Source organism: Anolis carolinensis, unplaced genomic scaffold (assembly GCF_035594765.1).
Source record: "Anolis carolinensis isolate JA03-04 unplaced genomic scaffold, rAnoCar3.1.pri scaffold_12, whole genome shotgun sequence".
Taxonomy (NCBI): domain Eukaryota; kingdom Metazoa; phylum Chordata; class Lepidosauria; order Squamata; family Dactyloidae; genus Anolis; species Anolis carolinensis.
The window spans coordinates 15,853,509-15,879,872 of NW_026943823.1; the positions used below are offsets into that span (position 1 = coordinate 15,853,509).

The window sequence follows — 26,364 nt, forward strand, 5'->3', positions numbered from 1 at the left end:
TCTTCCCTTCCTCCCTTCCTGCCTGGGGCGGCCCTGTTGGGGGCTCTTCGGCCGCCCCTCTGGACCATGATCCGCCGGAAAGGTAAAAGCGGAGTCACTTCGGTTTCAGGGAGGGGCTGTTTACAAGTGGACTTTCCCCAACTTTCTCCTCCTCGTTGCTTAACCCTTGCTCCCTCATAGAGAGGCGTTTCCCTCTTTCCTTCGCATTATTAATTATCAAACTCCAAGCAGAAGCCCAACCGGTGCAGCACTTCCTCCTTTTTATATGGATTACCAGGCCCAAGGTAATTTTCAAGTGTAGGCGAACAGAATTTTGCCCCCCCCCCCCAAACAAACCAATCATTGCAAAATAAAAGCGTTGGATAAGCAAAAATGTTGGATAATAAGGAGGGATTAAGGAAAAGCCTAAATAAAGAACAACACTCTGAAAACAGGGGAAATCCAGACAGGAAACAATCAGGGCCAGCTAACACCTCCCAACCAAGGATGCCCCCAGGGAGGAAGCAGCCAGGCTTTGAATCTGCAAGACCATTAAATGCTAATCAAGCTGTCCAATTGCAACATTCACCTGCATTGCTTGAAATCCCTATATAGAGCCTAGCACCGCTTTGCACCGCTTTGCACCGCTTCAGGACTTGCTCTAGTAACTTCACGCAGAAGTTCAACAGGGTCAGCTCTCCCTTTCTTTCTTTCCTTCTAAGATTGTTTAAAACCTCCACTGTGCATAGAATCTCTTCCTTGCCTTATCTAATTCTTCAGACCTGGCTCTAAAAGTATTAACTTTCTGAGCTTCAGGCAGAAGTTCAACTCTTTCTTTTCTTTCTTTTCTTTTAGCGATTCTATGCCCTACTGTGCATAGAATCTCTTCCTTGCCCTCTATATTCTTCAGACTTGGCTCTAAAAACATTTCTGAGCTTCAGGCAGAAGTTCAACAGGTGCAGCTTTCTTGTCTTCTAGAGATGCATTGCTTAAAACCCCCATTGTCCATAGAATCTCTTCCTTGTCCTGTATATTCTTCAGACTTGGCTCTAAAAGCATTAACATCCTGAGCTTCAGGCAGAAGTTCAACAGGTGCAACTTTCTTCTAGAGATGCATTGCTCAAAACTCCCACTGTCCATAGAATCTCTTCCTTGCCCTCTCTATTCTTCAGGCCTGACTCTAAAAACATTAACTTTCTGAGCTTCAGGCAGAAGTTCAACATGTGCAGCTTTCTTTTCTTCTAGAGATGCATTGCTTAAAACCTCCACTGTGCATAGAATCTCTTCCTTGCCCTCTCTATTCTTCAGACCTGGCTCTAAAACCATTTGTTGAGCTTCAGGCAGAAGTTCAACAGGTACAGTTCTTCCTCTTTCTTTCTTTTTTTTTCATTGCTTGAAACACATCCTAAAATCCCTCCCTTCCTCCCACCTGGGTTTGCAATTCCTTTGCGGACAAGCCCTCAACGATTAATTGATAGATCTCAGGCTGAAGCCCAACCGGTGCAGCAGCACTTCCTTCTTTTTCTTTACTATTTAGTATTATTATTATTTATTATTATGCAATCCCCATAGATTATAAAAGCCCTCCCTTTATTTATTTATTTATTTATTTGATACATTTATATCCCGCCCTTCTCACCCCGAAGGGGACTCAGATCGGCTTACAAATTAAATTTACATACAATATTATATTATTAGCATAGCACAATATTGGCAATAAATTACCATATTGTACTATATCTATATATTGTAATATTATTAATAATATTACATGTAATATATAATATATAATTAATATTATTATATTGTATTATTAGTATTATATTGTATTATAATACCCAGCACCATCCCAGACAGCCAAAGAAGACCTTAAGATCATGATTTGGGGAGGGGGGGTGTATCTAGATGCTGTTTTTATATTTTAATATCTTAATGTTAATGGTTTTAAATTGAATTTAAATGTTGATTGTTTCTATTGATTTTATGTTATGTTTTATTTGCTTTGTATAATGAGGCATTGAATTTTTGCCTAAATGTATGTTGTACGCCACTCTGAGTCCCCTGCGGGGTGAGAAGAGCAGGATAGAAATGAAGTTATTATTATTATTATTATTATTATTACAAAATAATATTATTAATATTACTGTATATATAAACACACAGACACACACACACATACACAGATATAATAAAAGTGAAAATATGTATGTGGCTGAGGTGTCCACTGACACAGACAGGCTCCCACTTCCACAAATAGCTATAGCTCCCACTACTATCCAACATAAATCCACTATCCAACATAAATGGGCCGGCAGAACGTTGGATAAGCAAATATGTTGGATAATAAGGAGAGATTAAGGAGAAGCCTATTAAACATCAAATTAGATTTTTAATAGGCTTTTCCTTAATCCCTCCTTATTATCCAACATATTTTCTTATCCAACATTCTGCCAGCCCGTTTATGTTGGATAAGTCAGACTCTACTGTGTGTGTGTATATATATGTGTGTGTGTGTGTGTGTGTGTGTGTGTGTGTGTATATATATATATATCATAAATAAATAAAAGATTGGGGTGGGGGGAAAGCCAGTTGTGCTGGGAATTATAATTCAAACGAGAAGGAAAGTGTCCAAGTTCTGTGTCTCATGGACAGAGATATCATTCCAGAGCTGATTCTGATGGGGATTCTGGGGCTCCATCTACACTGACATATAGTCCAGTTCAAAGCAGATCATTTGGATTCAGAAACTGGATTATAAGTAAGTGTAGATCCAGCCTGGGAGTTGGAATCCAAATTAAGGAACCGAATAGAATATGTTGTCAGACTTCTAACACTATGTGGCAAAGGCTAGGCTTTGGGTCTCCAGACACAGGACCCTTGTTCTGGGGTCTCCGGACCCTCACTGGGAGTTAATGGAAGGGGCTGCCCCCATTTTGGGGTCTGAGACAGAGGGTCTTTGTTCTCCAACTGAGGGGGGTCTGCGGATGCGGGGCAGCGAGACGCAGCCGGCCGATACAGGGGCCGACTGACCCATATATCATATATACATACACACACACATATATATAGCATTAACTGTGCAACACTTCGTTCTTTTTATTTGCTAGATGCATTCCTTGAAAGCCCCATAGAGTATTGAAATTTCCCTTCTGGGTTTGCAGCTCTAGTCTTCAGGACTGGCTCTGAACTATGAAACATTGAACTTCAGACAGACACCCAACCGATGTGGCACTTCCTTTCTTCTAGTTGCATTATCGAAACCCCAATTGAGCATAAAATCTTTCCTTTCCTTGACCTCTCTCTTCTCCAGGACTGGCTCTAAAGCAGGCTGTTAGGGATTGTGGAAGTTGAAATCCCAAACACCTGAAGGGCCAAAGTTTGCCCATGGCTGCTCTAAAGCATTAACTTCAGGCAGAAGTCCAGCCAGTGCAGCATTTCCTTCTTTTTATTTACTTGTTGCCTACCTTGAAAGTCCCATAGATGGAGCATTGAAGCTTTCCCTTCTGGGTTTGTACTTCTCTATCCTTCATTTAGGGGCCCCGGTGGTGCAGTGTGTTAAAGCGCTGAGCTGCTGAACTTGCGGACCAAAAGGTCCCAGGTTCAAATCCCGGGAGCGGAGTGAGCGCCCGCTGTTAGCCCCAGCTCCTGCCAACCTAGCAGTTCGAAAACATGCAAATGTGAGTAGATCAATAGGTACCGCTCCAGCGGGAAGGTAAGGGCGCTCCATGCAGTCATGCCGGCCACATGACCTTGGAGGTGTCTACGGACAACGCCGGCTCTTTGGCTTAGAAATGGAGATGAGCACCAACCCCCAGAATCAGTCACGACTGGACTTAACGTCAGGGGAAACCTTTACCATTTATCCGTCCTTTAATTTCAGGCAGAATCTCAACAGGTGCAAATATCTCTTCTTTCTTGCTGCACTGCCTGAAATCCCAAGAGAGCGTAGAATCTCTTCCTTTTGTTGTTGTTGTTGTTGTTGTTGCAGCTTTCTGTTCTTTAGGACTGGCTCTGAGCTCCCTTTTAAACATTGAACCTCAGGCAGAGGTTCAACAAGTGCAGCACTTTCTACTTGCTGCATGGCTTGGATTCCCTATAGAGCAGATCTTTCCAAACCGTTCATGTTGAGGACACGCTTTTGAGACATGCATCCTTCCATGACAGTTAATCAGTTTTACTAGTGGATTATGGATTAGGTGATCCCTCGTAGGCCAAGGATGATGGTCCTCCATTTACAGGGTCTTGGGGGTGGGTTCTTAGGTGGCTGAAGAGACCTATTCTTGATCTGCATGTTCTCCCGCAGTGAGGACATCGGTTTCCAGGTGGAAGGCGGTCCCGGTCAGGGTTGGCTTGATGGGCCTTCCTCTTGGCACGTTTCTCCCTTAAGCCCTCCATTCATGCTTCTTCAAACTCCGCAGCACTGCTGGTCACAGCTGACCTCCAATTAGAGCGCTCAAGGGCCAGGGCTTCCCAGTTATCAGTGTCTATGCCACAGTTTTTAAGGTTGGCTTTAAGCCCATCTTTAAACCTTCAGTTTTACTAGTAAACTGAAGGTTAAACTAACCCTTTGTAAGACTTTCATACTATATGTGTACAGTAGAGTCTCACTTATCCATTACTCGCTTATCCAACGTTCTGGATTATCCAATGCATTTTTGTAGTCAATGTTTTCAATACGTTGTGATATTTTGGTGCCAAATTCGTAAATACAGTAATTGCATTACCACAGTAGAGTCTCACTTATCCAAGCTAAATGGGCCGGCAGAAGCTTGGATAAGCGAATATCTTGGATAATAAGGAGGGATTAAGGAAAAGCCTATTAAACATCAAATTAGGTTATGATTTCACAAATTAAGCACCAAAACTTCATGTTATACAACAAATTTGACAGAAAAAGTAATTCAATACGCAGTAATGTTATGTTGTAATTACTGTATTTATGAATTTAGCACCAAAATATCATGATATATTGAAAACATTGATTACAAAAATGACTTGGATTATCTAGAGCAGGGGTCCTCAAACTTTTTAAGTGGAGGGCCGGTTCATGGTCCCTCAGACTTTTGAGGGGCCAAATTATCATTTGAAAAAGAAATACAAATAAATTCCTATGCACACGGTGCATGTCTTATTTGTAGTGCAAAAAACCCAGCAACAATAAAAGAACAATACAATATTTAAAAATAAAAACAATTTTAACCAACATAAACCTATCAGTATTTCAATGGGAAGTGTGGGCCTGTTTCTGGCCAATGAGATAGTCAAGTTAATTAGGACTGTTGTATGCCTTCAAGTCATTTCAGACTTTGGGCAAACCTAAGTCTAAAACTGAGAGTGGGGGCCAGGTAAATGACCATGGAGGGCCGCATCCGGCCCCCGGGCCTTAGTTTGGGGACCCCTGATCTAGAGGCTTGGATAAGCGAGGCTTGGATAAGTGAGACTCTACTGTATGTATTGAACTACCTTTTCTGTCAAACTTGTTGTATAACATGATGTTTTGGTGCTTCATTTGTAAAATCATAACCTAATTTGAGGTTTAATAGGCTTTTCCTTAATCCCTCCTTATTATCCAACGTATTCGCTTATCCAACGTTCTGCCGGCCCGTTTATGTTGGATAAGCAAAACTCTACTGTATTGTGTGTGTGTGTGTGTGTGTGTACATATACGTGTGTGTGTGTGTGTGTGGGTGTATATCCCACCCTCCATTGTGCTTTGTTTGTGAAAGGAGGTTTCCTTGGGAAGCATTGGTTGGAGACTGTGGTACACAATAACCCGCATTTGTTGTCATGAGCCTGGGTGCATCAAGAATCCCTTGAACCGCCATGGCTCAGAGCTATGCCCTTTGGGTGAAAGATCCTTGTAAAACTACAACTTCCATTAATCCGTGGCAGTAAAGTCCTTCCGTCTGCAAGCTAAAACCTTTTTATTTAGGCCGGCTTTTAAAGAAGCTTTTTAAGATCAAGCCAGGGGCTGCTGTGATTTTTAGCTTGGAATACGTTTTGATGGATTCTGTGATTTTTTAAAATACAGTTGGTGTTTAATTCTGTTTTCGTGTTTGTATATTTTACATGGTATTGAAAGGCTTTTAATGTAGGCTGCTTTGAGAGAGAAAGTGGTGCCAAACTGCATTAATCCAACAATGTCGATGGACCCAAAGACAGCCCAGGGGCCAAACTTGTGCTGAAAGCGAAAGTAGTAGAATAAACATACAATGATGATGATGATGATGATGATACATCATACAGTCCTAAACACTTGGGAAGTGTTCGACTTGTGATTTTGTGATACGAAATCCAGCATATATATCTCGTTTGCTGTGTCATACTATATATTTGTGTCAATAATAATAATAATAATAATAATAATAATAATAATCAAGATCTCAAAATCAAACTGCAAAGGCTCTGGCATAAACCAGTACAGGTGGTCCCGGTGGTAATTGGCACATTGGGTGCCGTGCCAAAAGATCTCAGCCGACATTTGGAAGCAATAAACATTGACAAAATTACAATCTGTCAACTGCAAATGGCCACTTTACTGGGATCTGCGCGTATCATCCAAAAATACATCACATAGTCCAAAATATTTGGGAAGTGTTTGACTTGTGATTTTGTGGTATGAAATCCAGCATATATATCTCGTTTGCTGTGTCATACTGTAAATAATAATAATAATAATAATAATAATAATAATAACAACAACAACAACAACAACAACAACAACAAGAATAAACAAAATGCTGCCAAACTGCATTAATACTACAATAGATGCACCCAATGAAAGCTCAGGGGCCAACTTGTGCTGAAAGCGAAAGTAGTACAATAAACATAATAATAATAATAATAAACAAAGTGGTTCCGAACTGCATTAATACTACAATAGATGCACCCAATGAAAGCTCAGGGACCAACTTGTGCTGAAAGCGAAAGTAGTACCATAAACATGAACATAATAATAATAATAATAATAATAATAATAATAATAATAATAATAAACAAAGTGGTGCCAAACTGCATTAATACTACAATAGATGCACCCAATGAAAGCTCAGGGACCAACTTGTGCTGAAAGCGAAAGTAGTATAATAAACATAATAATAATAATAATAATAATAATAATAATAATAATAATAATAATAAACAAGGTGGTGCCAAACTGCATTAATACTACAATAGATGCACCCAATGAAAGCTCAGGGACCAACTTGTGCTGAAAGCGAAAGTAGTACCATAAACATAAACATAAACATAATAATAATAATAAACAAGGTGGTGCCAAACTGCATTAATACTACAATAGATGCACCCAATGAAAGCTCAGGGACCAACTTGTGCTGAAAGCGAAAGTAGTATAATAAACATAATAATAATAATAATAATAACAACAACAACAACAACAACAACAATAACAATAAACAAAGTGGTGCCAAACTGCATTAATACTACAATAGATGCACCCAATGAAAGCTCAGGGACCAACTTGTGCTGAAAGCGAAAGTAATAAAATAAACATAATCATCGTCACCGTATTCTGCTACATGGTGTATTTGTGATCTTTGACCCTGCAAGGAAACGACTGTTTTCTGGTATTGTAGCTGTCTTTAATGCTCCTTTTGGGCCCTGGATTCGAAAGGCGCCATGCCCTCCGGCCTTGTCTTGGCAGACACTCGCCGCGCGGTGGAGATCCTCTCTCGCTACCTAGGCACCCTCCGCTCCCCGGCAGAAGAGCCGCTGCAGGTCTCCCTCCAGAAGGTCCTCCACATCTTCCAGAGCGAGCTTTTCCAGGCGTTGCTGGGTAAGATATCTGAAAAATATGCACCACAATAAAGGTTCAAAACATAGAACACAATATGTATATTAGAACATCATATACATAATAATGTTAACAATAATACAAATAATAATACAACTGATGATCAAATTCTGTCAGCTGTAGTGGCACACAGTCGCAACTTACAGAGTATAAAGATTTATAGACTGCAATCATCCAGATTTAATTGCTACACAGAGCAGTTTTCAGTATAAAACATATATCAGACATATATCAACAAGACTCCAACTAAAGTTTGTTAGCGGCACAGTATGTGTACATTCAGTCTCTTCAAAATGGCATGTAATATGCTGTAACACTCAATACATCAGTGTACAAATCAATTGGCTCAAACCTGGCTTGGAGTCAAAACAAATCAAAGTCTCTGTAGTCTTGGAGTAGTTCTATAGGACTCCTCAGAATGTAAATGCAGTCAATTAGCCATAGCTTCAGTTTGTAACAAATGTTGCAGTTCCCAGCCAGGAAGCCCAGTCAAATAGATGTTATTTTAGAGTGGCTGGCTGTGAGCCAAAGTAAGCTGTTTGCCTAAGCCGTTTACTACTGGTTCCGAGGTTCATTCCAGTTAACCCTTCATCTGGTAAGCGGCAATGTTTTGAATGTCTGTATTGTTGGCTCAGCTTTAAGTTTTATGTTTGCAGTGTCTACGTGCTGATTGTGGATTCTATAGTGCAAGCCTATTATATGTTGCTGGGTAAGAGCCAGAGAGAGACATAGTACACCTGGCATGCTTTGGGGGCCATTTCTCCATACACCATATGTCCTCAAATCTGATGCTTAGCTTATTGGGGTAAATGGCCTCCTAAAAATTAGGGTGTGCATTAGATTCGCGTCAACGTAAACATGGATTGAATGTTGGTGTGGAGGCCAAAGACAAAAATTGGATGCAGGGAAAACCAGTTGTGATACTCTTTCCTTATTTTATTTTTTTAACATTTTATTTATAATTATTGCAATACATAAAAAAGGAAGGAGGCAGATGTAATCAAAAAGTTAAGAAGAAAGAAAAAGAAGAAGAAAAAACCCTGTTCCCAGAATCCTCCCTCCTCTCTGTGTTACCTTCCAGCTCCCCTGCTCAGCAATTTACTTCTTAACCTTTCAATTTTTCCAAAGCAATTTACTTAAAACCTAAGATTGTCTGCTCTTATGTACCAATTCCCTCTATGTATCCAGATTCCATTTTTCCTTTAAATATTTACTTAGTTTACTCCAGTCCGTTTTTGTCCTCGTTTGAGATTTTTGTGAAATTATCTGCGTTAGTATGTCCATATTTTGTATGTCCATCAGTTTCAATGTCCATTGCTCTAATGACGGTATTTCCGGTGTCTTCCAAAGTTTTGCCATCACCATTCTGGCTGCACTTATCATATATATAAAGAGTTTTTCAGTGTTTGAATCCATAAAAAAGTCTGTTAAACCTAATAGAAATTATTCCGGTTTTAGCATGAATTTTTTTTTCTAGTATGTTCTCCATCTCCTTATGTATTATTTGATGCTCTTTTCTTATTAGCCCTAGCTATTAATGAAAATATTGGCTACACAATACTTTTTACATGATTACACAAGTATCCTGGCAGTGAGAAGAAGGATCATATGACTCACGAAAGGGACCCTAATCCACGTGTAAATCAGCCTGTCTGTTGTGCAAGGTTTCTGCAGCTTGCTCTCCGTAAGCCCTGTGACAGGGAAGGATTTTGGAATGACATTATGGTTATGGTTCCCCCCCCCCACACACACACACATTTAAAATAGGATAAGGACATCTTCCAGGAGGGAACTGGAGAATTGCTGTTTCCCAAAGAGCCAGAGGAGTTTCCCGGTGTGAAATAGCTTAGTTTGGAGAGAAGGGTCAAACGTGCCTTGGGCTGTTTTGGGGATCATCTCCATTGTCGTTTGGGAAATCGCACACAACTCACCCTGGAAATGATTGCGAACTCTGAGTAGATCTCAGCCTCATTTTGAGCCGATAATATGATGGCTCAAATAGCCAATGTGATTTTGGGCTGCATCCATAGGACGATAGAGGGAAGTCGCAGCCCCACTCTCTTCTGCTTTGTTCAGACCTCACCTGGAAAGTTTTCTGGGCTGTATGGCCACTGCACATTATATCAAGGACTCTACACACTTTATAGAAAAGATCAGCAACCTCAATCTAAGCACCAAGGACATCCTGATCAGCTTTGATGTGGTGTCCCTTTTTACCAAAGTCCCAGTAGCTGACACCCTCACACTAATCAAACAAAACTTCCCAGAAGACATCACAGCCCTGTTTCACCATTGCCTCACCACTAGCTACTTTCAGTGGGACACTGGATTCTATGAACAGAAGGATGGAGTGGCCATGGGGAGCCCTCTCAGCCCAGTAGTAGCAAATTTCTATATGGAATACTTTGAAAAACAGGCCCTAGAAACAGCACCAAAAAAGCCAACTGTTTGGTTCAGATACGTAGATGACACCTTCACAATCTGGAGCCATGGAGAGGAAGAACTCAGCAAGTTCCTGGACCATCTTAACAGCATCCACCCAAACATCCAATTCACCATGGAAAAAGAAAAGGAAGGAAAACTGCCATTTCTAGATGTTCTGGTCATCCGCAAACCCAATCAACAATTGGGCCACACAGTTTACAGAAAACCTACACATACAGATAGATACCTTCATAAAAACTCCAACCATCACCCAAGTCAAAAAAGGAGCACAATCAAAGCCCTGACAGACCGTGCACAAAGAATCTGCGAACCTCACCTCCTCCAAGGTGAACTCAACCACCTAAACTGGGCTCTACAGGCCAATGGATACTCCACCACAGACATCAGAAGAGCTGCAAGGCCAAGAACAAGCCATGAGAGTCAAGACAAAGATCCACCCAGAGGAAAGGTGTTCTTACCAGACATCAAGGGAACTACTGACCGCATAGGGAAGCTGATGAAGAAGCACAACCTACAAACTATCTACAGACCCACGAAGAAAATCCAACAAATGCTACGGTCAGCGAAGGACAAGAGGGATCCTCTCTCTTCTGCAGGAGTCTACCGGATACCATGCAGCTGTGGACAAGTCTACATAGGGACCACCAAACGCAGCGCCCAAACAAGAGTCAAAGAACATGAAAGGCACTGCAGACTAATTCAACCAGAGAAATCAGCCATAGCAGAGCATTTGATGAACCAGCCTGGACACAGAATACTATTTGAGAACACAAAAATGCTGGACCATTCTAACAACTATCATGTCAGACTACACAGAGAAGCCATTGAAATCCACAAGCATGTGGACAACTTCAACAGAAAGGAAGAAACCATGAAAATGAACAAAATCTGGCTACCAGTATTACAAAACTCCAAAATCAAAACAGTAGATGGGAACCAACACAATAAGGACTTGACTGAACAAAGGATGCCCCCAGGCAAGGGACAAAACATTTCCAGTGCCAATTAGGGTGATTAACTGAAACATTAATGCTGGCTCCCAGTGACAAAGTACTCTTGCCACTCCTTGGACTATACACAGATATATATTCTTTCCTTTCCTGACTTAGTTTATCCATACCTCACAACCTCTGAGGATGCCTGCCATAGATGTGGGCGAAACGTCAGGAGAGAATGCTTCTGGAACATGGCCACACAGCCCGAAAGACATACAACAACCCTGTATGGCCATGTTCCAGAAGTATTCTCTCCTGACATTTTGCCCACATCTATGGCAGGCATCCTCAGAGGTTGTGAGGTATGGAGAAACTAAGCAAGGAAGGTTTATATATATCTGTGGAAAGTCCAGGGTGAAAGAAGAACTCTTTGTCAGTTGGAGGCCAGTGTGAATGTTGCAGTTAATCACCTCAATTAGCACTGAATAGCTTAATCATAATAAGCTTATTATTATTATTATTATTTTATTGTTGCTTTTATTGTTGCTTTTATTGTTTTTATTGTTATTTTAAAGCCAAGTGTATTGTTTTAAACTATTTTTGTAAACCGCTCCGAGCCAAACCGGGAGTAGCGGTATATAAGTTTAATAATAATAATAATAATAATAATCTCCTGTCTTTTCCTGCCTGGGGGCATCCTTTGTTCAGAGTCATTAGCAGCCCTTGGTTCCCTGCCCTCAGAGTGTTGCTTCCCAGACATGGGAACCAGGGGCAGCTAATGACTCTGAACAAAGGATGCCCCCAGGCAGGAAAAGACAGGAGATGAAGCTTTTCAATGCTAATTAAGGTGATTAACTACAACATTCACACTGGCCTCCAACTGACAAAGAGTTCTTCTCTCACCCTGGACTTTCCACAGATACAGTAGAGTCTTACTTATCCAACACTCGCTTATCCAACGTTCTGGATTATCCAACGCATTTTTGTAGTCAATGTTTTCAATACATCATGATATTTTGGTGCTAAATTCATAAATACAGTAATCACTACATAGCATTACTGCATATTGAACTACTTTTTCTGTCAAATATGTTGTATAACATGATGTTTTGGTGCTTAATTTGTAAAATCATAACCTAATTTGATGTTTAATAGGCTTTTCCTTAATGCCTCCTTATTATCCAACATATTCGCTTATCCAACATTCTACCGGCCCGTTTATGTTGGATAAGTGAGACTCTACTGTATATATATAAACCTTCCTTGCTTAGTTTTTCCATACCTCACAACCTCTGAGGATGCCTGCCATAGATGTGGGCGAAACGTCAGGAGAGAATACTTCTGGAACATGGCCAGAAGCCCGGAAAACATACAACAACCCTGTGATCCCGACCATGAAAGCCTTCGACAACACTCACCTGGAATAATAACCATGTTGTTAATCTTCTGGGGATTGCAGTGTAGGTGAGGATGAGCCAAGAGTGTTTGCAGCAGCTTAGAAAGCCAATGCAATTCTAGGCTGTGTCAATAGAAGCATAGTATCAAAATGGAGGAGAGTCAAGGTCCCACTCTATTCTGCTTGGAATGATATTATGTCCCGTTCTGGGCATCAAGATCCAAGAAGGATACGACGGAAGGTGTCCAGGGGACATCAAGCAAAATAATCCAGGATTTGGTCAAAGTTCTCCAGAGCTTTGTGTCCGGCCAATGGCCCCTCTGTCAAAAGTGAAGGGGCACCTGAATGTCCAGAAGTACCCTAAGTATTTGAATCTAATGCTCACCTTTTTTGGCAAAATTACCTAGCGCAAATTAAAGTGTGCCTTAGATTAGGCCCGGGCTGTGGCGCAGGCTGGTGAGCAGCCAGCTGCAGCCAGCTGCAACAAATCACTCTGACCAAGAGGTCATGAGTTCGAGGCCAGCTCGGAGCCTGTGTTTGTCTTTGTCTTTGTTCTATGTCAAGGCATTGAATGTTTGCCTTATATGTGTAATGTGATCCGCCCTGAGTCCCCTTCGGGGTGAGAAGGGCGGAATATAAATACTGTAAATAAATAAATAAATAAATAAATTCGCATCTTAAGGTCATCTTGGTGCTGAGACTTGAGTCAATACGGTAGCTTTACTTTTTCCTCTTCTTGGCCTCTCTTTCAGATATCCAGGAGTGCTATGAGCTGAGCTTGCTCTCTGCCAATGAGGAGGATGGGAAGGTGGCTCTGGAGACCATGCGCCTGTCCAGGACCCAGGACAATGGTGTTCCAAAGAGCTGTCCAGAGAAGCCTGGCCAAGACGCCGAAGCCTTACAGGTGAGGGGCTGCGCAGGAGAGGTCGACCTGCCACAAGCGGGCCAGCGTCTTCCATAGATCACCCAACGCACCTCTTAGAATTTCATTTCCATCTTGGTGCTTCAAACTAAGGACAGGTTCAGGACAAAGTAGGGATATTTCATGGCAAAACTATTGCCATGAGATTTTAATATGGCCACAGATAGAGGTAATGGGAAGGAGGACAACATGTATATAATTATTTGAGTTTGGGAAGGCTGAAAATACTGGACATGCCGATAGAATCAATTTAAAAATTCACCTTGACACTTCATTAGTTACTATTATGGAGAACATATGAAGATTTGGGGCCTCCGGTGGCTCAATGTGTTAAAGCGCTGAGCTGCTGAACTCACGGACTGAAAGGTCCCAGGTTCAAATCCGGGGAGCGGAATGAGCGCCCGCTGTTAGCCCCAGCTCCTGCCAACCTAGCAGTTCGAAAACATGCAAATGTGAGTAGATCAAGATGGCCCACATATAAAGATTTATTGATAGAGGGAACATAACAAAATAAAATTAAGAAGCCATGAGATAGTGAAAAAAGACTTTAAAGATGTAACGCGGTTACAATATATGCAGATAAAAGAACATTTTAATTCCGATCGAAGATTAGGCTTTGGGGGGAAGGAGGATTTTTGGGAAAGTATATTAAAGTTAGAAAGAAAATTAATAACAAGATTATATAATAATTTTTTGGAATGGGAAACGGAAACGGAAGTAGTTAAGAACTTGATGGTGAATTGGGCAAAAAACATAGGCAGGTCAATTCTGTCAGAATGGACTGAGATCTGGACAAAAAGAATGAAGTTCACTTATGCCACGGATCTAAAAGAAAACTGTTTAAAAATGATACATAGATGGTATCTGACTCCAAAAAAATTAAGTTTAATGTATAAACAAGTCAACGATAAATGTTGGAAATGTAAGATCAAGGAGGGCACATTTTATCATTGTTGGTGGACTTGTAGTAAAGCAGGAGAATTTTGGAATATGGTTCATGGCGAAAGTCAGAAAATTTTAAAGATGAATTATTCAATGAAACCAGAGACATACCTTCTGGGCATTTTGGATAAAGACATTTTTCAGGATTCTAATAAAGAAAAATTAATTATATTTTTGTCAACGGCAGCAAGGATGGTTTTTGCAAAGATGTGGAAGTTAGAGAAAATACCAAATAGAGAAGACTGGTTAAAAAAGGTATGGGAGATAAAAGATATGGATCAATTAACATATTATTTGGGGGGGAAACACTGGTAAGGGTATAAAGAAGACGGACTGGTCGGTATTGGAAGAGTATATGAATTTAAAGCACAATCCTTGAAGAATTGATAGAACTGAAGGTTTTTGTTTTTTTTTAAAATAAACGGGAGAGAAGATAAAAGAAGTAGATCAAAAGGAACTCATACAGGAACAAGGGCTGAACGGAAGTTCAATTTGCCTTTTTTTTCTTTCCTTTTTCGGTCTTTCACTTATCTTTTCTAACTTTCCTATAAACATTGTTCCCCCTCTTTCAATGTATAAGTAATTTGAAAACCTTTAATAAAATTGTTATAAAAATAAAAAAGAAGAAAACATGCAAATCTGAGTAGATCAATAGGTACCGCTCCGGCGGGAAGGTAACGGCACTCCATGCAGTCATGCCGGCCACATGACCTTGGAGGTGTCTTTGTACAATGCCGGCTCTTTCTCTTAGAAATGGAGATGAGCACCAACCCCCAGAGTCAGACATGACTGGACCTAACGTCAGGGGAAACCTTTACCTTTACCTATGAAGATTTATTTATTTTTATTTATTTAGTTTATTAATATCCCGCCTCCATCTCCCCCGAAGGGGACTCAGGGCGGCTCACAGAAACATCAAATAAAAACAACAACAATATACAATACATCAATAAATAAAAACATGTACCAATTAGAAAATCTGAACAGTAACATATGATATAAAAAACACGCGTAATAAGACATAGAATTAAAACCAGTGAGGTTGCAGAAATAGATAAGCTAAAGTGCGCATTATAAGTTGTACATTCAAGATAACAAATAAAGTGCAGTAAATTCATTTGGAGTCAGTTTGGGATGGGAGAAGCCCTGAGCTAGTGTCAAGTTGACCAGGAGAAGTGCGGCCAGTGCAAAAAGATAACTAGGCAGATAGAAAGACAGACTGAGAGATAGGCAAATAGATGAGCAGATAGATAGACAGATAGACGGGTAGATTGGTATGTATGTAGGTACAGTAGAGTCTCGCTTATTCAACCTTCACTTAGCCAACACTCTGTATTATCCAACACAGTCTGTCTTTTAGTAGTCAATGATTTTTTAGCCAATGTTGTCAATACATTGCGATGTTTTGGTGCTACATTTGTAAATACAGTAATTACTATGTAACGTTACCATGTATTGAGTTGCTTTTTCTGTCGATCTGTTGTAAAACATCATGTTTTGGTGCTTAACTTGTAAAATCATAATGTAATTTGGTGTTTAATAGGTTTGTTCCTTAACCCCTCCTTATTATCCAACATTTCTGCTTATCCAACGTTCTGCCGGCCCGTTTATGTTGGATAAGCGAGACTCTACTGTAAGTAGATAGACTGATAGATGGGCAGATAGATGATAGATTGGATGGATGGGTGGATGGACGGACGGATGGACAAATAGGCAGATGGATGGATGGATGGGCAGATAGATAGATAGATAGATAGATAGATAGATAGATAGATAGATAGATAGATAGATAGATAGATAGATAGATATCTGCCAACCTAGCAGTTCGAAAACATGCAAATGTGAGTAGATCAATAGGTACTGTTCCGGCGGGAAGGTAACGACGCTCCATGCAGTCATGCCAGCCACATGACCTTGGAGGTGTTTATGGACAACGCCAATGGAGATGAGCACCAACCCCCAGAGTCAGTCACAACTGGACAACGTCAGGGGAAACCTTTACCTTTACCTTACTGGTTCCCGTTGCTCCCAGGCCTCACCTGGATGGGGCTAGTAACCTGCTTTCCATTTATTCAGAAACTTTAATGCTCCCTTCTGCTGGGATTTGCAGCCACATGTTGCAGCTGTGTATTTCCTCCAGGAGACCAGGGTTCAAATCAGAAAGACAATGGCAAATCTAAGAGAGGCTTGCTTTCACTTGGAGTCGCCTTGAAGGCCAAGAGCAACAGGGATTTTGTGTTCAACAAAGAGATGTTTGCCATTCTGGTCGCTGGAGGGCAGTGGAGACAACCGTTGTCCTGACCTCCTCTCCTCCTTCGGCATAGATTCCTAAACAGTTTAACTGCTGGGTTGCAGTGAGTTTTGTGGGCTGTATGGCCATGTTCCAGAAGCATTCTCTCCTGACGTTTCACCCACATCTATGGCAGGCATCCTCAGAGGTTGTTGAGGTCTGTTGGAAATAGGCAAGTGAGGTTTATATAGTAAGGTAAAGGTTTTCCCATGATGTTAAGTCCAGTCGTGACCGACTCTGGGGGTTGGTGCTCATCTCCATTTCTAAGCCGAAGAGCCGGCGTTGTCCATAGACATCTCCAAGGAGATGGAGCGCCGTTACCTTCCCGCCAGAGCGGTACCTATTGATCTACTCACATTTGCATGCTTTCGAACTGCTAGGTTGGCAGGAGAGGGGCTAACAGTGGGCGCTCACTCCGCTCCCGGAATTTGAACCTGGGTCCTTTTGGTCCTCAAGTTCAGCAGCTCAGCACTTTTAACACACTGTGCCACCAGGGGCCCTTGAGGTTTATATACCTGTGGAATAATATCCAGGGTGGGAGAAAGAACTCTTGTTTGTTGAAGGCAAGTGTGAATGTTTCAATTATTTATTTATTTATTTATTATTTAAACTTATATGCCGCCACTCCCCTAGGGCTCGGGGCGGCTTACAAGAAAGGCTAAAATCTAACAATTTAAAAACATCTTTAAAATATCTTTTTTTTAAAAAATCTCAATTATCTTGATTAGCACTGAAAAGCCTTGCAGCTTCAAAGCCTGGTTGCTTCCTGCTTGGGGGAATCCTTTGTTGGGAAGTGTTAGCTGGCCCTGATTATTTATTTATTCATTTATTTATTACAACATTTATATCCCACCCTTCTCACCCAACAGAGGACTCAGGGCGGCTTACAATAAAACACACATATAAAAATTGTACGATACACTATAAATCAGATTTTAAAATATTAGCTTACATCAACATTCATAAACACATTCTAAAATACAGATAGGCATGTTCATGTTCAAAAGTTCTGTTGATTGAGTTCCGGCGTACATAATAATAAATAGCACTGCTAATTGTTATTTGAAATTGATTGTTTCCTGTCTGGAGTTCCCCTGTTTTCAGCCTTCGACAACACAAAAGAAATACAGTAGAGTCTCACTTATCCAAGCCTCGCTTATCCAAGCTTCTGGATAATCCAAGCCATTTTTGTAGTCAATGTTTTCAATATATCATGATAATTTGGTGCTAAATTCATAAATACAGTAATTATAACATAACATTACTGCATATTGAACCACTTTATCTTTCAAATTTGTTGTATAACATGATGTTTTGGTGCTTAATTTATAAATTCATAACCTAATTTGATGTTTAATAGGCTTTTCCTCAATCCCTCCTTATTATCCAAAATATTCGCTTATCCAAGCTTCTACCGGCCAGTTTAGCTTGGATAAGTGAGACTCTACTGTATAGACGACCTCTGATTTGTCCCCAGTTGGCCAAAAGAAAACAACACAAGTGTCACCCTCTAGGCTTCCCAATGTTGTCTCCTTTCTCGAACCAAAGAAACCCCCTCAAATTATTCTTCAAAACTTAAAATTGGCAAGTCTTTTTCTTCCTCGTGCAAAAAGTTAATAAAAAGTTTCCAGTCTTGCTCTTTAGGCCTCTTTGTTTTCCATTTCAGGGGGAGACTTGGGGCCAAAAGGATGCCTTGGGGTCAGTGCCGCCACGGCTGGTGACCATCACCGAGCGCAAGACGGAGTTGCCAAGGAAAGCGTCCAGCCTGGTGGTTGGCATCCGCAGCTCCTTGCCCAAGGTGAGTCCTCCATAGAGGTTGTACAGGCATCTTGTGGGGCTGCTTTGGTTGGGCCTTGCTGCTCAGTAGAATGGGGCTGGACTGGATGGCCTTTGAGGGTCCCTTCCGATACGAAGGTTTCCCTCCATCCTGCCAGTCCTCTTCTGAGTCGTTTGGAGAGGACTTGGAGACACAGTGCCTTCTCTGCGTTGCTACTGTACAATGGAGCATTATACAACGTTATTGAACGTAAAGCTGTCATCTGATCTGCTTCTGCCGAATCCTGGGAAATGTAGTTTACGGAAGCTGAGGACTTCTGTTGAGGCTCAGTGCCCATATATCTCTGGTATAAGCCGACCCGAATATAAGCCGAGGCACTTCATTTTACCACAAAAAAACTGGGAAAACATTGACTCCAGTATAAGCCGAGGGTGGTAAATTTCAGAAATAAAAATAGATACCAATAAAACTACATTAACTGAGGCATCCGTAGGTTAAATGTTTTTAAATATTTACATAAAGCTCAAATTTAAGATAAGACTGTCCAACTCTGATCAAATCATTATTCTCATCTTCTTCAATGTCAATGTGCTTATGTATCCTTTTAATAATAATCGAGTAAAATAATACATGTAATAATAATAAATGTAGTAATAAATCGAGTAAAATAGTAAATGTAATAATAATAATAATAATAAGAAGAAGAAGAACAGAGTGAAATAATAAATGTATTAATAATAATAAAAATAGAGTAAAAAAAATGTAATAGTATCAACAATAATAGAGAAAAATAATAAATGTACAGTAGAGTCTCAGTTATCCAACACTCGCTTATCCAACATTCTGGATTATCCAACTCATTTTTGTAGTCAATATTTTCAATATATCGTGATATTTTGGTGCTAAATTCGTAAATACAGTAATTACTAAATAGCATTACTGTGTATTGAACTACTTTTTCTGTCAAATTTGTTGCAAAACATGATGTTTTGGTGCTTAATTTGTAAAATCATAACCTAATTTGATGTGTAATAGGCTTTTCCTTAATCCCTCCTTATTATCCAATGTATTCACTTAACCAATGTTCTGCCGGCCCGTTTATGTTGGATAAGTGAGACTCTACTGTAATAATACCAATAATAATAGAGAAAAATAATAAATGTACCATATATTCTCGAGTATAAGCTGACCCAAATATAAGGCAACCAGGACTCTCACCCAAGTATAAGCCGAGGGGGGCTTTTTTAGTCTTAAAAAAAGGGCTGAAAAACTAGGCTTATACTCGAATATATACAGTACTTTTTCTGTCAAATTTGTTGTATAATATGATGTTTTGGTGCTTAATTTGTAAAATCATAACCTAATTTGATGTTTATTTATTTATTTTATTTATTTACATCACTTTTACCCCACCTTTCTCTGCGAGGAGACTCAAAGCGGCTAATAATTTAATAGGCTTTTTCTTAATCCCTCCTTGTTATCCAAGATATTCGCTTATCTAAGGTTCTGCTGGCCCGTTTATGTTGGATAAGTGAGACTTTACTGTATTTATTATTATTATCATTTTGTTGCCATGGTTCTATGCTGTGGATTCCTTGGAGTCGGTAGTTCGGTGAAGCCCCTCTTTGGCAGAGAAGGCCTTGCAACGCTACAACGCCCATGATCCCATAGCATTGAACCTTTGGCAGTCAAAGTGGTGCCAAACGGCATCCGTTGCACAGTGTAGATGCAAGGGGACCCCTGGCCCTGCATGGATCCCCAAAGCGTGGCCGATTCACGTGGGCTCATTTCTTTGCCCCCCCCCCCCCAACATGTTCCTGCTTCTGCTGCCTAGCAACCCAGCTGCTGCTGTCTGCAATGGCACCAGGAGACAGACTGCGCCAGGCTCGATCTGGAGGAGCATGGCGGCGCATGTGTGCGGGCCTATGCGCCTCTATGCGCATGGAGGGGGAGAAGGCAGCCCCAGGATGGGGGCTTGTGCATTTCTGTTTTACACAAAAGCATGCAACCCTCATGACTAGGTGTTTTTGACTCAGGGCACCTGTCATTGTGGAGCCTATGCTTTGGAAACGGAGGGCAATTTCTTCTCCCTAAAACCTGTTGATGCAGCTTCCACATCTTCTTCTGTTTCTTTTTCTCTGTATTAATCCATGCTTATCCAGTGACATATCAGGGGGATTATGGGACTTGTAGTCCCATTTTTGAAAAAGGAACTACAGTAGAGTCTCACTTATCCAATGTAAACGGGCTGGCAGAACATTGGATAAGCGAATATGTTGGATAATAAGGAGAGATTAAGGAGAAGCCTATTAAACATCAAATATTATATATTTATATATATATTATTATTTTTATTTTATATATATATATATATATATATATATATATACACACACACACACACATACACATACACATACACACATATACATACACACACACACACTAGTTGTGCCCGGCCACGCGTTGCTGTGGCAAAGTGGTGGTGGTATTGGTTAAAAATTGTTGTGTAATTTTTATTTGACGTTATTTGTATTTTTAAATTATTTTTACTGTAAGTTATCTTTTTATTTATTATATTTTATTTATTATTTTCTTGTATTATTTTAGTTATTTTCTGTTATTATAGTATTTTATTGTATTAATTTTTTAGTGTTTTTACTTATTTTTAGTGTTTTTTATTATTTTTATTGGGTTGCTAGGAGACCAAGTTGGAAGAGCTTAGCCTTCTAACTGGCAGCAATTGGATAAAAGCAATTATTCTTCTCCCTCTAATTAGGACTTCATTTTTCTTTTCTTTTTGTTGTATCAACCTAGAGGCGTGGATGATGGGTTGTGTTGCCAAATGTCGAGGTTGGGGGGTCTGTAGTTTTGTTGTTTTGTGGGTCGCCTTGATGCCATCACTCATATATATATATATATATATATATATATATACACACACACACACACAGAGAGAGAGAGAGAGAGAGAGAGAGAGAGAGAGAGAGAGGCCCCTGTTGGTGGCGCAGTGTGTTAAAGCGCTGAGCTGCCGAACTTGCAGACCGAAAGGTCCCAGGTTCAAATCCTGGGAGTGGAATGAGCTCCCGCTGTTAGCCCCAGCTCCTGCCAACCTAGCAGCTCGAAAACGTGCAAATGTGAGGAGATCAATAGGTACCGCTCCAGCGGGAAGGTAAGGGCGCTCCATGCAGTCATGCCGGCCACATGACCTTGGAGGTGTCTATGGACAACGCTGGCTCTTCGTCTTAGAAATGGAGATGAGCACCAACCCCCAGAATTGGTCACGACTGGACTTAACGTCAGGGGAAAATCTTTACCTTTACCTATATATATATATATATATAGATAGATAGAGAGAGAGAGAGAGAGAGAGAGAGTGATGGAATCATGGCAGCGGACAAAACGAAACACCCCACAACCTTGAAAATTGACAGCACAACCCCTCATCCATGCCTCTAGGTTGATGCAACAAAAAGAAAAGAAAAATAAAGTCCTAATTAGAGGGAGAGGAATAATTGTTTTTATCCAATTGCTGCCAGTTAGAAGGCTAAGCTCCATCCACTTGGTTTCCTAGCAACCCACTCAGCCCAGGGGACAGGCAGAGTTAGGCCTCACTTAGGCCTCTTCCACACTGCCTATAAAATACAGATTATCAGATTTGAACTGGATTATATGGCAGTGTAGACTCAAGGCCCTTCCACACAGCTATATAACCCATTTATAATCCTATATTATCTGCTTTGAATTGGATTATCTTGACTCCACACTGCCATATAATCCACTTCAGTGTGCATTTTATCCAGCTGTGTAGAAGGAGCCTCATATAATCTAGTTAGGTTATGGTTTTACAAATTAAGCACCAAAACATCATGTTATACAACAAATTTGAGAGAAAAAGTAGTTCAATATGCAGTAATGCTACATAGTAATTACTGTATTTATGAATTTAGCACCAAAATATCACGATGCATTGAAAAGATTGACTACAAAAATGTGTTGGATAATCCAGAATGTTGGGTAAGCGAATGTTGGATAAATGAGACTCTATTGTATCTCAAGCCTGTGTTGTCGAAGGCTTTCATGACCAGAATCACTGGGTTACTGTGAGTTTTCTGGATTGTATGGCCATGATCCAGAAGCATTCTCTCCTGACGTTTTTCCCACATCTATTCCAGGCATCCTCAGAGGTTGTAAGGTCTTTTGGAAACTAGGCAAGTGGGGCTTATATATCTGTAGAATATACATGGTGGGAGAAAGAACTCTTATCTGTTTGAGGCAAGTGTGAATGTTGCAGTTGGTCACCTTGATTAGCATTGAATGGCCTTGTAGTGTCAAAGCCTGGCTGCTTCCTGTTGGGAGGTGTTAGCTGGCCCTGATTGTTTCCTGTCTGAAATTCCCCCTTTTTTAGTGTTCCTCTTCATTTACTGTCCACATTTTAGAGTTTTTAAAATACTGCTAGCTGGATCTTTTTCATTTTCATGTTTTCCTCCTTTCTCAAGCTTCTCATATGCATGGAAACTGTTCTCTGCAGTTTGCAAAGTCAAGCCAGAGCATTGCTTTCACTTGCAATACATGGCAAATTGTGAACATTTCTTTGTGTGTTTCATGCGGTTTGATGCAAGTTTAACTGCCACGGCTCAATGTTATGGGATCAGGGGAGATGTGGTTTGGCAAGCGCTGTGAAGCTGGATTATTTTGAGGTGTCAAAGATTGCAGGTTCAGAATATGCTTTGGACCCAAGTCCACAATGAACAGAGTCCAATGGCACCTCAAAGGCAAAATGGATTTACGGAGATGTACACTTTCATGGATTATGGTCAGTCTCCATATAACCGATAAGACGGTGTCCAGGCAACCTGTATTTATACTGCAAGCAAATGCTTTAATTTTTTTCTAAAGTAGCACAAGACAAGTTGTTATTGCTTCCTGCATATCCATTGACTGGTCAAGCAGAAAATGCTGTTTTTGTTCTGGTTGCTATTACAGAGTCTTGTTTTTATTATCCGCCCGCAATGCATTTCAGTGAGTGTAACTTTTTGTGTGATTTCAACTCTCTGTTTAATTCCATTTCAACGTTTATACGTTGTAGGTTTTCAATTGTAATTTGTATTGCTTTCAGGGCTGTGAGCCGCTTTGAGTCTTGGTTAAAAGAGGAAAACTAATACTTAATAAATTCTTTTAAAAAATACAACATGCTTTGGGACCTAAGCTGGTTTGATAGAGATCCATGCATCTACCTGGTTTTGTATTTCAAAGTATTTTAGCTGGGTTTTTTGACATTGCTCTGGTGGCGCAGTGTGTTAAAGCACTGAGCTGCTGAACTTGCAGACCGAAAGGTCCCAGGTTCAAATCCCGGGAGCAGAATGAGCACCCACTGTTAGCCCCAGCTTCTGCCAACCTAGCAGTTCGAAAACATGCCAATGTGAGTAGATCAATAGGTACCGCTCCGGCGGGAAGGTAATGGCGCTCCATGCAGTCATGCCATTGGCCACATGACCTTGGAGGTGTCTATGGACAACGCCGGCTCTTTGGCTTAGAAATGGAGATGAGCACCAACCCCCAGAGTCAGACATGACTGGACTTAATGTCAGGAGAAACCTTTACCTTATAGTGTGTTTGAAGCCTTCAAAATCATTCTTACTGTTAACATTGCTTTAAAGTCTCCTTTGTGGGGAGCAAAAGCAGGACATCCATATACAAAAACATAATAATACCGATTGTGTTGATTTTATTGCACACTGCCCTGGAGTCTTTTATATAGAAGATGGGATATAAATGTTTCAAATAGTTACGTATCACTGGCAGATATGTGTCAGTATTCAGGGTGGGTTTCCGATAGACAATTGTACTTATTGCTATTATTATTGTTGTTGTTTGTATCCTGCTTTTATCTCTTTGATCAAGACACAAGCTTGTTTGATGTTTCCAGGGAAAGGCTGCTGGCACAAGGTTTGTTTGGGAATCCATCAAAGATGTGGGAAATGCTTTGACTGTGCCTTTAAAAAGCCTGGGCTGCTGCAATTCCATCTGGCCTCCTGATTGGCTAAGAGGGGAGGGGGCAAGGGAGGGGGCGGAGCAGCCATTCAGAAAAGTGCTGCAGGGCCTCCCTCCCTTAAAGAGACAGCTCATAGTGGCTTCTCCAAAAGAGTGACATGGCTGCTGCCTGACCTCTTGACTTCTGGCCTTCCTTGGGGTCCAGGGCATCCCATGGCAAGAAAGAGGAATAAAGGGCTGGCATTTGCGGGAGGCAGGGGTTTACCCATCCCAAAGGCTCAGTGCCGTCCTACAATATATCATCTGGTTGCATTATTTCAAGGCAAAATAATTGGCATCTCCTTCTCTGGCTGGCCTGCCTGTAATGTCTCCTTCCCTTGCTCCCATCTGTAGCCAAGAGAAGGAAAGTCCTGTATACACTACCACACAAGATCCAGATTATCTGCTTTGAACTGGGTTATATGGCAGTGAAGGTAAAGGTAAAGGTTTCCCCTGACGTTAAGTCCAGTCGTGACCAACTCTGGGGGTTGGTGCTCATCTCCATTTCTAAGCCGAAGAGCCGGGGTTGTCCGTAGACACCTCCAAGGTCATGTGGCCGGCATGATGGCATGGAGCACCCTTACCTTCCCGCCGGAGCGGTACCTATTGATCTACTCACATTGGCATGTTTTCCAACTGCTAGGTTGGCAGGAGCTGGGGCTAACAATGGGTGCTCACTCTGCTCCCGGGATTTGAACCTGGGACCTTTTGGTCCGCAGGTTCAGCAGCTCAGTGCTTTAACACACTGTGCCACCAGGGGCACAGTGTAGACTCATATAATCCAGTTCAAAGCAGATAATATGCATTATCTGCTTTATATGGCAATGCAGATCCAGCTGAAATAGTGTTTTGAGCGTTGGACTCTGGAGACTACGGTTCAAGTCCTCACTTTGCTGCGGAGGCCCATTCGGTGACCTTGTGCTAGTCACACCCTCTCAGCCTCAGGAAGGCAAGGGCAAGCCCCTCTAAACAAGCCAGACTAAAAAAAAAAAACCCGTGATGAGATTGCCTGAAGTGAGAAATAATCTGAAGGTACACAACTGGTGGCACAGTGTGTTATAGCGCTGAGCTGCTGAACTTGCAGACCAGAAGGTCCCAGGTTCAAATCCTGGGAGTGGAGTGAGCGCCCGCTGTTAGCTCCAGCTTCTGCCAACCTAGCAGTTCGAAAACATGCCAATGGGAGTAGATCAATGGTGGGAAGGTAACAGTGCTCCATGCAGCCATGCCGGCCACATGACCTTGGAGGGGAGATGAGCACCAACCCCCAGAGTCAGACATGACTGGACTTAACGTCAGGGGAAACTTTTACCTTTACTTCATCCCATCCTTTCTTCTTACCTTACTTCTCTCCTCCTTTCCTCCTCCTCCTCCTCCTCCTCCCTCTCTCCTTCCTTCCTTCCTTCGCCCTTCCTTCCATCCATTCATCCATCATTGCTGTCCTCCCTTCCTCCTTCCCTTCTGCCTTCCTTCTCTCCTTCCTCCTCCTCCCCCTCCTTCCCTCCTCCTTCCTCCATTCCTTCCTTCCTTCTCCTTCCTTCCCTTCTTTCTTCCCTCCTCCCTCCCTCCTGCCTTCCTTCCTCACAGGGTGGTTGTGATGACAGGCAAAAGGGGAAAGAGGAGAGAGGTGGGAGCCCTGGGTTGTTGTATGGCCATGTTCCAGAAGTATTCTCTTCTGACGTTTCGCCCACATCTATGGTAGGCATCCTCGGAGGTTGTGAGGTATGGAAAAATATATATCTGTGGAAAGTCCAGGGTGTGAGAACTCTTTGTCAGTTGGAAGCCAGCGTGAATGTTGCAGTTAATCACCTTAATTAGCATTGGAAAGGTTCATC

General features: G+C 41.3%; 1 protein-coding gene and 1 long non-coding RNA gene across 3 annotated transcripts in view; one reads left to right on the plus strand and one right to left on the minus strand.

The window, feature by feature from the left end:
* dlg3 (discs large MAGUK scaffold protein 3) overlaps positions 1 to 26,364 on the plus strand; it is a 97,479-nt gene continuing 71,115 nt past the window's right edge. Inside the window, exons 1-4 of one of the 2 annotated variants that reach the window (XM_062963988.1) lie at positions 1 to 82; positions 7,643 to 7,774; positions 13,321 to 13,472; positions 18,389 to 18,520. In XM_062963988.1, the coding sequence (XP_062820058.1) occupies positions 67 to 82; positions 7,643 to 7,774; positions 13,321 to 13,472; positions 18,389 to 18,520 (432 nt within the window). In that variant the 5' untranslated portion in view covers positions 1 to 66. Of the gene's footprint in view, positions 83 to 7,617; positions 7,775 to 13,320; positions 13,473 to 18,388; positions 18,521 to 26,364 lie in introns of those variants that run through there. The other variant, XM_062963987.1, reaches the window with a different exon arrangement.
* Positions 6,494 to 17,160, minus strand: LOC134294090 (uncharacterized). The gene is made up of 2 exons (XR_010001072.1): positions 16,472 to 17,160; positions 6,494 to 7,783 (listed from the first exon to the last, which is right to left on the minus strand). It is a non-coding gene; the product is annotated as an uncharacterized LOC134294090 (long non-coding RNA).